The sequence below is a fragment of the Mustela erminea genome, chromosome 4 (genome assembly GCF_009829155.1).
Source record: "Mustela erminea isolate mMusErm1 chromosome 4, mMusErm1.Pri, whole genome shotgun sequence".
NCBI lineage: Eukaryota > Metazoa > Chordata > Mammalia > Carnivora > Mustelidae > Mustela > Mustela erminea.
Genome location: NC_045617.1, coordinates 33,764,271 through 33,779,883, shown reverse-complemented (window position 1 = coordinate 33,779,883; position 15,613 = coordinate 33,764,271). Strand labels below are relative to the sequence as shown.

At 38.4% G+C, this 15,613-nt stretch overlaps 1 protein-coding gene and 1 long non-coding RNA gene across 3 annotated transcripts in view; one reads left to right on the top strand and one right to left on the bottom strand.

Annotated features, from left to right (window-relative positions):
• MMS22L (MMS22 like, DNA repair protein) overlaps positions 1-6,579 on the bottom strand; it is a 129,320-nt gene extending 122,741 nt beyond the window's left edge. For both annotated transcript variants that reach the window (XR_004284838.1, XM_032338996.1), the window contains exons 1-6: positions 6,205-6,579; positions 5,648-5,826; positions 4,253-4,378; positions 2,684-2,733; positions 1,003-1,090; positions 731-908 (exon numbers count right to left, since the gene is read on the bottom strand). Coding sequence is in view for 1 of the 2 variants with exons in the window: in XM_032338996.1 (XP_032194887.1) it covers positions 731-908; positions 1,003-1,090; positions 2,684-2,733; positions 4,253-4,378; positions 5,648-5,811 (606 nt within the window). In the remaining variant the exon portion in view is untranslated. The remainder of the gene's footprint in view (positions 1-730; positions 909-1,002; positions 1,091-2,683; positions 2,734-4,252; positions 4,379-5,647; positions 5,827-6,204) is intronic.
• Positions 6,580-6,628: 49 nt separating this feature from the next.
• Positions 6,629-15,613, top strand: part of LOC116588206 — a 932,011-nt gene continuing 923,026 nt past the window's right edge. The window contains exon 1 of the long non-coding RNA XR_004284841.1: positions 6,629-6,703. This is a non-coding gene — a long non-coding RNA (uncharacterized LOC116588206). The remainder of the gene's footprint in view (positions 6,704-15,613) is intronic.

Genomic DNA, 15,613 nt, shown 5'->3' with positions numbered 1-15,613 from the left:
AAATAAATAAAATCTTTAAAAAAAAATTAGTAAAAAAAAAGTTGTTGACAGTTCAGGGAATCCCATGGGGAATTATAATTTGCCACTCACATAAGCTCACATTTTCTTATGGAGCATTTGTTAACTACATCTATAAGCTGGGTAATGCTATCAAAATAAATTTTTAAAAACCAAACTTCAGTAGGAATGATTTCACAGGATGAAAAAAGGGGCATAGTCAAAACAATGTTAATCATACTCCAAAAAGCTCTCAAAACTAAGAACAGACATAATGTTAGATTTTGAAAGTGTAACTTTTATAAGGTGATCTTGAATTTTACTGCAATAGATACTAGGATTTGCCCAAACCTTCATCAATGGGAAAAATGACACCGCTTTTTTAAAATAAAGGTTATTTTGCTTTGAAAACTGCGCATATCTGCACATTATAAATTGGAATCAAGAAAAGCCATCACTACTTCAGCCTATTATAGTCTAGGCACTTTATTTAATTAATTTTAATTTATCTAATTTTCCTAATAACTCTAGGAAGCAAATCAATTATACACATGAGGAGACTAAGGCAAGAGGTATTGCTTGCCCAATGGCACATAATTAGAACAGGAGCCAGAATTTGAACTCAGTCTGGTTCCAGAGCTGCACTCTTAACTGGTTTCCCTCATTCTTGAGGGAATTCCTTGCACAAAGAGAGAAACCTGATGATTTAAAAATTAAATGAAATAATTCAAACCTTAATTTGGTTTTGATTTGCAAATGCTCCTAGATTAATACTGGGAAGTTCAGATAGATGTCCAATATACAAGAGTAATCCATGAAGTTCATCAAGCAACACAGAAGGAAGTTGTGCCTCCAAAGTTTCATAGGGATGGACAGGAACAGGACTATGGGCATTTTGTACTTTCAGGTATCTAAAAAAAGACATATGCGATAAATAACCAGAGTCTGGATGAACACGCACTCAGAAGTTCACACAGTAATCAAAATACCCATTTGACATCTTACCTAAAGATGAAAACTTTAACATAATGAAGAAATGTCACGCATTGCTGTCTAATATTGTCTGCTTTGCAGTGTAGAGTGGATATCTTCCCTGAAGCCAAAATAGACTGTTATCAAAGTTTAAATAATCAGTGGGCAGTGACAAAAAAAATTTGTGAGCCATACAAGCAGAAATTCATTTGTGATTTCATCCCTTCCAAACTCATCACTCTATCACACATTCTGATCCAACCATACATAATTACCACTTCCTGCTCCCTGAACTTAGGTTTTAATACACCTAAATGATTTTCACTATACAGTTGTTTCTACACAGAACTCTCCTGATCCCCAAAACTTTCACCTACCTACTTTTTCCTTATAGACCAAGATCTGGCATCACTCAGTCATGGGCACCTAAACAGATGAAGCCCCAGGCTCCCATAGCAGCTTATACACTCTGCAATTACTGCACTCTTCATTTACCAAGCTGTCCTATGCTTGTGTGCCTGTATGTCCTACCAACTACAAACTCCTCAGCAGATTCTCCCACTTCGATTCATTGACCTTACACAGTACCTGGCATGAAAGAGGGCCTCAGGTGATAAATAATACTCAACATTTACTGAGCACATAGTGAGAAAACAAAACAGCCCTTCCGGCCAATAGCTAACAACTAGGTCATGATGTTCCCTACTGAAATTAAGATTTTCATAAAATGTCGAAAGTAATCAGATGAGGCCACTCTGTGATTATGGTGAAACAAGACAAAAACAAAATCTCTCTGTGATCATGAAAAACTAACAAAATACAAAAACAAAATATTTTCCTCTTGCACCTAACATGACTATTACTTCTTTACTAATTAGAACCCTCCCTAGCCTGTCTTTATTGGTCCTACCTCCTAGACAAAAATTAACATATTCAGTTCATTACATTGTCCCTGCTTCTTAACAGCATCCAATCCAAAATAAAGTCCTAGTCCCCTTAAACTCTCTCCAAATCACCTATCACAAGCCCCTCCCTACTCTCGGAGAAGCCCCAACTGTTTCTCATGATGTATATTTCCTTCTTGTGTCAGTAAGCTACTCAACCTTTCATTGACCAAAGGTGTGTTCCAGGTGATCTTTAGTTGCTGGGCACCACTAATAACAGATATTAGCCTGAGCACTTAACATGCATTATATCATTTATCCTCACAAGAACATAATGAGGTGGGAACCATTACCTGGTATGAGACCAACAGTTAGATAGGTTGAAACCGAGGCTGGCGACACTGCCATGATTCTAATTACTACACTGTAGCACAGTTGCCAGAAAGGAGAAGCAGCAAGCCCCCACTAAAACACTGCCTTCAATTCCCTTTCCTACCTTAACTATACCAATTGCACCCTCAACGAAAAACCCATTAAATGTTAAAAACAAACCAAAAGACCAAGACAGCATGAGGTCCCACTCCCCACCCCTTAAAGCAATTTGCTAATTCACTTTAGAAATGTTTAGCCCTAAATCAATTTTATCACAGACATAGAAAAATACTACAAATCACAGCTACAAAAAATTTAAATGTCACATTTTTTCTGAACACAAAACACTATCCTGAACTTCTAACCTAATGCTTCTTCCTCCAAATTATTATATCCTAACTATGCATCAAAAATAGATGTGCAATTCTTTTTTGCCATGAAAAACACTTAAAACTTACCAAAATCACAGTTAGCCTGTAATAAGGTTTCCAAGTTGTATAGTTGCTGCCTAATATAAAAAAAAATAAGGTAAGAGTTAATTCTGGAAAAGTTTAAAGCATGTAATAATTATAGGGATGTTTCCAAACGCATTACATAGCTTTAGTATGTTCAGAGCCTCTCACTTGTGAATGTTTAAAATATTTTGTGGATATTTATTACAGGGTCAACTTCAGATAGTGAAGACTGAGAAAAGATAAAACATGCCTTTGTTTGCCCTTCCAAAATATCTATTAAAAGCTGCATATATGTATATATAATTATAATTATAGATTTTGCTATCAATGAGATTGTTTATATACACTCAAAAAGTTTAAGATACTTACATAAAAATCCTACATTAACAGTTACATAACAAAATGTTAAATTGTATCAGAATATTATACTATAGGAGTTCAGAAGAAGAACAGAGTAACTTAGACTAGAGTTATCAAGGAAAGCTATATTTATGATGTGCCCCCCTTAATACCTGAAAGTAATCTCTTGTCTTTCTTCCTAATTGTCTTTCAACTTCACCTATGTCCTGAATAAATACTCAACTCACTCTGTTATGTTCAGGTTTACAAAGAATCACTCAGTCAACCTGTTCTCCCAGTAAAACATATAACAAGGCTCATACAACAAGGCTACACTGTCTCTTCACAAGGCCTCAAGGGATGAGGGTGGGAGAAAGAATTGCTCCACATTTCTATTTAAATGTACTACATACATATTCTTAATGTATTTTTAAATAATAATTTGCTCTCAACAACTGATTCCAGTTCAAAATCATGTAAAATCTAAATATGGACTGTGTTTTAAATGATAAGGAATTATTTTGTTGAATGATAATGAATGTTAATTGTGATACTGAGATACTGTTTGTTTTTTAAAAGTTCATATTTTTAAGAAATGCTTATTGAAAATACTTAAGGATGAGAATAACATGATGTCTGGAATCTGCTATAAATACTTAAACTAAAAAAAAGAGGGAAAGGGACAGATGAAGAAAATGTGTTAAAACCTTGTTTATTGCTACTGAGGGAGGGCATGTGAAGGTTCATTATAGAACTCTCTCTACATTTGTGTGTGTTTGGAAAATTTCACTAAAATTTTTTAATGTCCAAACTGATCATATTAATTACTCACTTTAATCTACAATCTGAAAGATGTACTTGTAAAGTCTGAGTTCATTCCCTAAACATCAGTGAAAGACTATGACAATTCAGCAACAAAAGTAGTATTTTAGTTTTCTTCCAAAATTATAATATGGTTCAAAGCCTTAAATATTTGTCTTCAATACATGATGTTAACAATAAAAAGTGTAAAGAAAAATGAAGACTCACTTAAAAACAACTCATTAAAATCACTGCTCCATCAAACTTTACTATGGGATTGTTGTTACTGATAAGATAATCAAGGGAGCAACATGAACAACTAACTCCACTCACGTTTTTGTAATACTGTTATTAGAAACCACCTGGCAAACCAACTTACACAACTGAATAACATCTATGCTCAAAGGCGGTTAAAAACAAAACAAAACATACCTGAATAAATGAAAAAGTACTCTAGATGAATTCACTAACGCTGTTTCAGTAACCCACTGAATGCCAAATATTTCCACTGTATCTTCTTCAAAATTAGTTGGTAAAGGGTCAAGATTCAAAATTAATCTGAAATGAAAGCTCTGATTTAATCTCATAAAAAGTATGCGAAATCCCAACTATAGCATATCTTTCTTGTCATTATATAAATCCATATGGCATGTGACATATCAACAATGATATCAAAATTATGATATACCTTGGTACCTTACATATTCAGGAATTACTACATTTAGATTGTATGAAAAATTCAGCCACATATAGTGATAAAAAAGCATAACTAAAGAAAAAATGTAACTTAGGGGAAAACCTCAAAAAGTAAGTCTAGAGAACATTTTTTTTTTTTTTTTGCCTATGGTCTTCAGTTGAAGAATTTCATCCTTTGAGGGGACATTTAATTTTTAAAACAGCTCAAAGTTACTCTGAGCCATGTCTGGAGCATAATCAAACTGAATAACCTCTTTTACGGTCTCAAAAAGGTACAACTATAAAATCAGCAAAAATGGCTTCCTTTCTGACTGAAATTGCTTCAGCAGGTATTTCCAAAATATTTCAACAACTGCAGTTTTACAGCGATTTGGGTACATCTGCCCAAGGTAAGAATTTTAAAACATTCCTGTGAACTTAACACAATGTGGTGAATTTATTCAAAAGTTAAAACAAAAATAAGACTGACTTCTGTGTACAGATACACAGAATCAGAAGGAACTGGGGCAACAAAACAATGTCTATGTCTAACTTAAGAATTACTGAGAAGCTCCTGATTATTATTTCATGTTTTAGAAGGATATACCACTTCGAAGAGCCCAGCTAGTTCAGAATTCACTTTAAGTAAAAGGGGAAGTTAGTAGCCAGTTTCCTACCCAAAAACTGAGGTAGCTGTGAGTTAAGAAAACATCCAGTATCAAGAAGTTCCCCTCAGGGGCGCCTGGGTGGCTCAGTGGATTAAGCCGCTGCCTTCGGCTCAGGTCATGATCTCAGGATCCTGGGATCGAGTCCAGCATCGGGTTCTGTGCTCAGCGGGGAGCCTGCTTCCTCCTCTCTCTCTCTCTCTGCCTGCCTCTCTGCCTACCTGTGATCTCTGTCTGTCAAATAAATAAAGTCTTTAAAAAAAAGTTCTCTTCAATATCCAAAAATCTTTCAGGTATGCTCTAACCAGGGAAACGATAACAGAACTGATAGCCTGCACCTATGTTACAAACAGCCTACGCCGATTTGCAAAAACATGGCTTGAACATCGAAGTTTAGTTGACTGAAATCATAACCGATTAACATTCCTAACAAACTGATGGAAAATTTGATAAGGGGAAAACACCGTCTCCGATGTTTTTAACCTACCGCTTAAGGGCTCCGCTGGAAAGGTAGGACTCTCCAGAAAAATGACTTCCTCCTCCTGTGTTGTCAAAACCACAAGAAAAGCAAGGGGGTTTGCACCATTCTGTCCCCAGCTCCAGTTCCAAGCTGTCGGTCAGGAACATCGGCGCCGCGGAACAGTTATCCATGATTTACTTTCGGTCCTGAAATGTTTGGAACTCACAATTATCATTCAAGACTCCAAAGATCCTGGGATTAGATTCCAGGAGGTGGGGCAGGCAAAGAGATTGGCGGTGATCTCAGAAAGTTCTCAAAAGGTCCTTCCAGCACAAAGAAACAAGCCCGAGGACCCAATTCCTCAAAAAACTCTCCCCACATCGACACCCCGATATCCAGGCTGTCAGAACTGAGAATGCACCCCCCCCCCCGACTGGTTGTGGCAGGTACTTCACACCTGCCACCTAGGTCGGATTCTGCAGCCGGGACAGCGTGAAAAGAAAAGCAATGTTTGCAGGACAGATCCAGCTTCAGCTCCCGACCCCTCCTCGACCTGCGCCGCCAGCTGCGTCACCGAAACGTACCGAGCCAGCTTCCCAGCCGTGCGGCGGGAAAGTTCCCTTGAGCACTCCGGGTGGGGATCAGGGACCGCCCGGCGCCAATCTTCGTTTCTCCCAGACCGGAGGCAAGTTCCGCCAGGTCCCCACTCGGCGGGGACCAGCCCGGGCCGCGCACAGGGCGAAGGAAGCCGGAGTCCTGCGCACCCGGACGCCCCTCGATTGAAGCACGGCGTACCTGTTCACACTTTGGGGCCCCGAGATCCGCCCCCCAGCTGCCGGGTCTACGCCCCCGACGCTGGTGAGGTCTAAATCAGAAAACAGGCGAACTTCCCGCCACGGCGCGCCCGCTCCCAGGAAGGGCGGGGCCACAGCGCAGCCCGCCCCTGGAGATCCGCTCGCGTGGTCTCGGCGGGAACCGCCGGCGCTCCGCGGGTTCTCGCGAGAGTCAGCCGCCCGGGGACTCGGTCCTGCGAGCCGCTTCTCCCCACCCCGCCCCGTCTCCCTGTGTGTGTAGCTTTAATTGGTGAGTTCGGCGGGAAGGCGGGCCCTCACGGGGAAAGGGAAACTGGAGGCTGAGGTGAGCAAGGCGTAGGCACAGCTGGGTGTTCTCCGCGCCGAGCCCAGAAGAAGACTCTTGCTCAAGTGAGGTCAAAGTGGGTATCTCGTTCACACCCAGAGCCGCCGCATCCCCTCCTGTTGCCCCGCTAGTGCCAGCAACGCTTTTGTTAAGATCAAGGATGCCTATTGTTCGTGGTCTGTGGACGAGGCATGTGCAAAAATGAGGTTAACCCAGCCTGTAGAAGCACTGAGGAAGTCAGGTGGTCCTTGCTTTTGGCGTAAAACCGTCGCTCCCCTTATTTGCAGTACACCTGGCCAGGTTTCAGTCGGTTAAGCCTGGTCGCTCTTGGGAGGTATAACCCATGGGCAGCATTGGTATCTTTTAAAAGTATTCTTTAGAACCCATGCAGAAGACTTTTCACAGTGTAAATCAGAGATACACTTTTAAGTGTATCACTGACTTAAAATTCGAGGAAAACGTGATAATTGCGCCTTCAGATCTGTAATTTTGAGTATTCGCCATTGCTCAGTCCTCCAGAATAGTTTGTCCTGGGTTTAACTCCTGTTGGGAGAACCTGTCTTAACTCCTCTGTTCAAACCAGATACTGCACATGTTCCAAGAAATGGGATGAGGAAGGGGGAAAAACACAATATGATCCCTATTCTGACTTTAACCTGGAGCTACTGCGAAGGGTCCTATGCCCATTAAGTTCACAGGATGTGCCCTGAGACTTCATGTCATGTTGGCGACCTGGAGATTTTAGGGTCCAGGGGGAGTTCTAGCATGACACCTTTCATCTGTAACAATCCATAGGAAACAGTGTCTTGGTAAGAGAATATTGGGCCCCAGCAATGTTTAGGAGAATTGGTTCAATAGACATTATTATTTCTTCCTCTAATCAAAACATTCCAATAGACCCCTTTTTCCTTTTTCAAGTGCCTGATAAGAGATCAACTTCGTTGAACCAATAAGTAGAATGTGAAGAACCAAGTAAGTTCCCTGTAAATAATATAAGCTAGTACTCTAATGCATTTCAGTAAGAACCCCCAGCAAGTAAACAGACACCGTGCTGAAGAGAGGTAATTAAAGACGCTTAATGAAAGGGCATTTATAAAGATATGGACAGGGTTTCTGGAAAACAAAAAGTGACCGCGAAGCATCCAGAACTAATCAGAGAGTCATTATCATCCTTAGGCCTAAGAGTTTTAGGGGAAGAGGGATTACCAGAGCCTTGTTCAGGCAGGAGCCACCTACCTGAGAGTCACCTATCTTACCTTCATAAAGGAACATAGTTCCTGCCAACCTGTAATCCAGCAGAGAGGAGCTGGAAGGATTAAGTACGCAAACCATTTTCCCTCTGTACTGCACTGTCCAACTGGTGGTTGGACATCTTTCAACCTAAAGAAAGAGGGCAAGGATGTCACCTATAAAGTTCAGGCTCCCAGGATGGAGTCCAGCGTGAAGAAGGGTAGAGAATGAATCTGACAGAAAGGGGTAAATTTTATAAAGAAGACATAACAATACTAAATGTATAATAACTTTGATATATGTATATATAAAGGGATATAATATTATATATTTATATATATTACTTTATATATATTAATATATGTAAAAAGGGATAATATATATAAACGTTTATATATATATGGACAAATTTATTATAGGAGAAAAACCCAAATCAATAATTAGTTACAGAGCTCAACACTGCTCTCTCTGTAATTGGTAGAACCAATAAAGAGAGAATTAGTATAGACTTGAACCGTACTATCAACCAACTTGACCTAATTGATGTATTTATAGGTGACTCAACCTGATAATACACTCTTTACAAGTACATATGGAACATTGACTAAGGTAGACCACCACATTCTTTGCCAGAAATCAAATTTCTTCAACATTAAAAGGATTGAAATCATACTGTCTGATCACAATGAAATTAAACTGGAAACCGGTAACAGACACCTGAAAGAAATCTCTAAATATTTGGAAATTAAGTACCACTTCTAATTAACCCATGGATCAAAGAAGAAGTCACTAGGAAAATGAGAAAATATTCTGAATTAAATAAAAATGAAAGCACATTATAATTTATAATTTTAACTGTTTACATTAAAGAAGAAAGAGTTCAATGATTTAAATTTCTTATCGACTAGAAAAAATCCAGCAAAATAAAGCCAAATTGTAAAATGGAGGAAATAACAAAGGGGAGAAATAAATGGGATGAAGCAAAAGAATAGAGGAAATAAGTTCAGTCAAAAAGTGGTTCTGTGAAGCACACCTGTGTGACTCATTTGCCTGGATGTCGAATCTTGATCTCAGATCCTTCAGATCATGGTCGTGAACTTGGAGTCATGAATTCAGGCCCAAGGTTGGGTTCCAGGCTGGACGTGGAGCCTACTTAAAAAAAAAAAAAATGTTGGTTCTTTGAAAAGACCAGTATAATTGATACACTCTCTAGCCAGACTGACCAAGAAAAAAAAAAAAGAGAGAGAGAGAAAACACAAATTACCAATATCAGGAATTAAAAATATGTCATCACTATAGACTCTACATATATTATAAGGATATTAAGAACATGTTATGCCAAGAAACAGATGAAATGGACAAAGTCTTTGAAAGACACCAACTGCCAAAACTCACAAAAGAAGATAAAGAAAACTTGAATGGCTCTATATCCATCATAGTAATTTCAATCTTCAGTTAAAAAATTCCTCTCTCTCTCTCTCTCTTTCTCACACACCATATACACACTTTTCTTACAAGGAAAATTCCAGTACCAGAGGGCTGTACTCTTGATTCTCCTAAACATTTAAGGAAGGAATAATATCAATTCTCTACTAACTCTTCCAGAAAAAAGCAGAGGATGAAATACTTCAAAACTCATATAATGTGACCAGCATTACACAGATACCAAACTTGACAAAGAAGATTATAATCCAGTATCATTCACTTGGAGACAGAAATTTTATCAAATAAAATCCAGCAATATATGAAAAGGATGATATACACTAGGAAAATCAGGTTCATCTTGGGAATGCAGGTTTTGTCCAAATTTCTAAACACAACTGGAGTAGTTCATTATATCAACAGATTGTAAAAAGGAAAACCACATCACCTCAATCTGCAGAAAAAAATCACTTGAAAAATTCAATATTTATTCATGATAAAAACTTTTCAAACTAGGAATAAAAGAAAAATTTCCTTAACCTGGTAAATGGCAACTACGGCAGACCTACTATTGAAATCATGAAAATAAATGCTTTCAGCAGAACACTGAGAACAAGGCTATGATGTCTACTTTCTTTGCTTCTATTCAGCAATGTACTTGAAGTAACTAACCAATCCAATAAGGTATGAGAACGAAAGAGATGGGAAAGGAGGAGGCAAAACTGCTATCATTCTTAGAAGACGTAATCATTTATGTAGGAAATCCTTAAAAATCTAAAAAAACAGCTACTAGAACTCAATGTATTCAGCAGGGTGGAAGCATTCAACATCAATATGTAAAAAAAAAAATTGTGTTTTTCTGGATAATTAATGAACACTTAGAAATTATAATTTAAAAAGCAATACCAGGGGCGCCTGGGTGGCTCAGTGGGTTAAGCCGCTGCCTTCGGCTCAGGTCATGATCTCAGGGTCCTGGGATCAAGTCCCGCATCGGGCTCTCTGCTCAGCAGGGAGCCTGCTTCCCTTCCTCTCTCTCTGCCTGCCTCTCTGCCTACTTGTGATCTCTCTCTCTCTCTCTCTGTCAAATAAATAAATAAATAAATAAATCTTTAAAATACATAAATAAATAAACAAATCTTTAAAATAAATAAATAAATAAAAATAAAAAGCAATACCATTTTAATAGCATCAAGAATTCATAGATACAAATCTAAAAATATAAATAAGATTTTATATGCTCAATTTTTTAAAATATTGCTGAGAGAAATTTGAGAATACCCAGTTAAATAAAAAGATGCCGCATTGAGTGTCTGGGTGGCTCAATCGGTTAAGGGACTGCCTTTGGTTCAGGTCATGATCCCAGGGTCCTGGGATTTAGCCTGAGCCTGAGCCCTGAATTGGGCTTCCCTGCCCAGTGGGAAGTCTGTGTCTCCCTCTGCTCCCCACCAACACTCGACACTCATGCTTTCTCTTCCTCTCTCTCAAATAAACAAATATTTTTTTTTAAAGATACAGCATGATAATGAATTAGAAGACTCAATATTATTAAGGTTTCTTCGAAAATTTATCTATAAATTCAATGGCATGCCAATCAAAACTCCAATGGTCCTTTCTTTTGTAGAAACTCACAAATACTTTCAGAAATTGATATAGAAATGCAAAGGATTTAGAATAACCAAAACAATTTTGGATAAGAACAATATTGGAAGATTCACAGCACATGACTTATTATAAATAAAGACTTATTGTAAAGCTGCAATAATCAAAACAGTATGGTATTGGGGTAAGGATTGACATAGTCAATGGAACAGAATAGAGAGTTTATTCCTGGCCTATCTATTCTGTTAGAGTTGGTACTGACCCCCAGTACAGCTGAAAATCCACATGTAACTTTTTATTCCCCCCCAAACTTAATTACTAGTAGCCTATTGTTGGCTGGAAGCCTTACCAATAATATAAGCAGTCAGTTAACTCATGTTTAATATGTATTATATACTGTATTAAAATAAGCTAGAGAGAATGTTAATAAGTTTATAAGAGAAAACACATTTACAGTACTGTCAAAACAAAACAAAACCTGCATGTAAGTAGACCAACACAGTTCAAACCCATTTGCTCAAGGGTCAACTATATATCAAATGGTATTAAGTGGAATAAGAGAAAGCAAATTAAGCATTGAATTTTGCAATATATGTATCCTTACTGATGCTGATAAAAACCATTTCAGTTAAGTAGTGGGGGAAAATGTCAGATATAGAGTGGGTTGGCTAGAAAGTGAGAGGTGAGTCAGCAAATACAGAAACTTTACCCAGGAATTTAATTTAAAATAAAGCAGAGGGGTGCCTGGGTGACTAAGTAGGGTGACTCAGTAGCATTTAAATCTTGATTTGGTTTAGGTCATAATCTCAGGGCTCTGAGATCCAGCCCTGTGTGGGGCTCTGTTCTCAGCAGGGAGTCTACTGAAGATTCTCTCCCTCCCTCCCTCCGCCTCTGCCCCCTCCATGTTAGTGAGCATCCACGTGCTCTTACACACAAACACTCTCTCTCTTCTCTCTCAAACAAATAAATCTTAGAAATAAATAAATAAATAAATAATAAAAATTAGGGCAGGAGGGAGATGCGGGCATCAAGAGATGGTATTTTGAAGACAGGAAATATATCACATATGTGAGGCTATGGCAATTACCAAGTATAAAGGGAAAAGTTGATGTTGAAGAGAAGGGGAATGGTCCTGGGACTGCAGACATTGGGAATACAATAGTTGACTATTCACTACATAGATGACATATCTTCTAATAAAATCAGGGACAATTTTTCATTAATAGGAACAATGAAAGATACACAGAGAAAGATAGCTGAGCTTGGTGAACTGGGTGGTTGGAATTTGAGGTGGCTTTTGTTTTGTTTCATCTATTTTCTCTGTGACATATCAGCTGGAAGTGAGAGAAGGAGTTGTTTTTAGAGATTTGAGATATGTACTTATTTTGTGCTTACTAGGGAAGTATAGTAGGAATGTCTGGGGATGTTGAGTGACTATTTGAGATTCATGATGAAAAATTGAGAGTTCAGTTAGCTTAGTTTTATGATTTTCTCCAACAACATTCAGAAAGGGAGGACATATGATAGAATTTGAGTGTTATATTAGTGAACCCATTATGACTTAATGTTTCCTTTTAAATGTATTTATAAATAATCTATTTATTATTATCATACTCAAACAACTTAATATGAATGCCATGTTTTTAGTAGGGGCACTTTATAAATTCAACTGGATCTAGTATATCCCAAAGGTTAAAGCCCTCAATTTCAGGACTGTTATCACCATTTTAATCGAAATCTTACTTAAAGTTTAAGACCATTCCTTCATACCTCAAATGAATTACCATTATAGTTACTGCTTATAAGCCTAGAATTGGATTTAGCATTTGGTAAAATCTGACCCATATAATTTTAATGATGTTAGTAAACAACTGACTATCATTGAAGATACATTAAGATGGCTAAATCAGTTATGCAAATATTAGGATTTTTCTATGATCTATCTATTGCCAGTGTGTATACAACCCACCTTTAGTTGACTTTCTGTCAACTCACAGTATTTTATTACACTAATTCTGTGCAAGAGATAATGAACTAATAATGTTCCAGGTGCTATCCCTGCCTAGATACTATGATTTAAATGATTACTTCAGTAGCAATGGGGAGGTTTAGTTGGTTGAGAAGGAGCAAATTTCTATACAGTAAAAGGAATTCTTCTGCAGCTGTTCAGTGCATTGAGTCATTACCAATGTACTATACCATATAGGGACCTTAAATCTGGACAAAGAAAATTTCATTATTGATCCTCATTCATTTTTCTGCATGTTTAATATCTTCTCCTTCTGCATGGGCTCTCATTTTATTTCCTTTTGCCTCCAAAAGTTTGGTTCATCAATTACCCCTCTTCTTTTTACCTTCAGTCTCTCCCTTTCCCTTACCCTTTTCCCTAAGCCCACTGAGATAGGCACCTTCTAACATGGCCCCCAGGGATATCTGCTGCCTTGTATTTGTGCCTTTGTGTAATCTTTTCCGCTTGCATGTGGACAAAACTTAATGACTTGCTAATAATGAATAGAGTAAGGCAAAAATTGATGGCATATCACTTATTTTATTTATTTGCCAGAGAGAGAGAGAGAACAAGCAGAGGGAGTAGCAGGCTGAGGGAGAGGCAGGCTCCCTACTGAGGAAGGAGCCTTATGTGGGACTTGATCCCAGGAATGTGGGATCATGACCTGAGTAGAAGACAGATGATTAACAGACTGAGCCACCCAGGTGTCCCAGCATAACACTTCTGTGATTAGGTTACAAAAGACTATGAGTTCCATTTTGCTCTCACTCTCAATGTCACTTTCTCTGTCTTGTTCACTTTGATGCAGTAAATTGCCATGTTAGAGAGGACCATGTGGCAAAAACTCTGGGCAGGCTCTGGCCAACAGACAGTGAGGAACTATGGTTTTCAGTTCGGTTCACAAGAACTGAATCCTGACAACCGGTGTGAGTGAGCTTGGGAAGTGGATTCTTCCCCAGTTGAATCTTGAAATGACCAGGACTTGACAAGTAGATAGAATTTAACCTGGTCAAGGTGGGGATTTGACCTTTGCCCTTAGCTTATGGGAAGTGATCTCTAAATAATCTTTGGGATGTTTTATGTGATAAGAGTGTCTTTGCCTGGGGGCCTTGGGTCATACTGGATAGTCCGACAGTATGGCTTAGGGTGCACCTGGCCTCATCCAAAAGACCAACAGTGTAGTTTAGGATGGGCCTTTGGGTCATGAAGTTTCAGTCAACCTGGGTACTGAGATCAATCACGTGGGTAATGATTTGATCATGCCTACATAATGGAGCCCCAATAAAAACTCTGAACACCAAGGGTTGGGCAAGTTTCCCTGACTGGCAGTATTCCAGTATGATTACTGAAGGGTGTACTGATGCTCTGCTCTTCTTTCCTAAGCATTTCTGGGATAGATTTTCATGTCATACAAATGTGTGTGTCATATAACACACAATATACATTGTCTCTCTCTCTATATATATTACTTTATATATATATAGACTATATATATATATAATATATATAGTAATATACTTTACACACTGTAATAGAATAATTGTGCCCATATCTGTCTCCTCACTAAATTATTCACTTGAGATTTATCCATTATTATGTCCTTATTGTCTAGGATATTACCTACATATAGTAAGTAGATCCTTAAAAGTACATTTGACTAAACGAATAAAATACTGTATCTGGTGTTCAACTATTAATAATCATATCTTTTGGAAGGAAATCTTTTTGAAAGATGTTATAATTGTACTTTCTTAGCCTTGGAGTTTCAGCTGAGGCATCAGTATGAGAAAAATTACTGTAAAGTACCCATATTCTGAGGTGTTAAATTATTATTACAAAGAAGATGGCCAAAATTCACTTTTCTCAGCATTAGCTGATCATTTAATTTTAGTCTTTGTTAAAAAAAAAATCACTAGGAGTTAGAGTTTCAAGAGTGGGGGTTTCTTTAAAGACTGTGGAAGTCTGCAGTGGTTCCCCACCTCTCTTCTTCTTCCTCATGGCCAGGGAGGGGAACTGCAGAGAACCACTTTGGAAGGTTCACATGCATCCCCCTGGCATTTGAAGCACACAGGTTCCAGTCTCTTCGCTGACAGATCTAAAGGCAGAAGTTTGGCTGGAGTGGCTTGTGGTATCAGGGCAAGGAAAAAGTGCTGTGGAGGGACTAAGCTGTAATGCCACCGGGTTGGGTAAATGGTGTATGGGTCCTGAGGGAGGTAGGCAGACCTGAGTGTTGTAAGAAGAAGGTTGTCCAAGAGGACTGCCTGGAGGGCTCAGGTGACATCAACAGGAAGAGGTTAGAGGGCCACTGGAAATCTGGTGTTAGCAGGCAGTCATCTGCAGCTGCCAAGGGGGAGGTACAATTTGGATCAAAACTCTTCCTTGCTTAAAATCCTTCAGTGGCCTCTAGTATAGTCAGAGTGAAATCTAAGCTCATGTTCATGATTTGACCCCTTCTTATGTCCACAGTCTTATCCTGTATCACTCTCCATCTCTTTTACAAATTATCAGCTACACTGGCCTTTCAGTTCTCGCACATTCTTTCCTGCTTCAAAATGTTTGTGCAAACTTTGCATCTTGTATCACTCTCCATCTCTTTT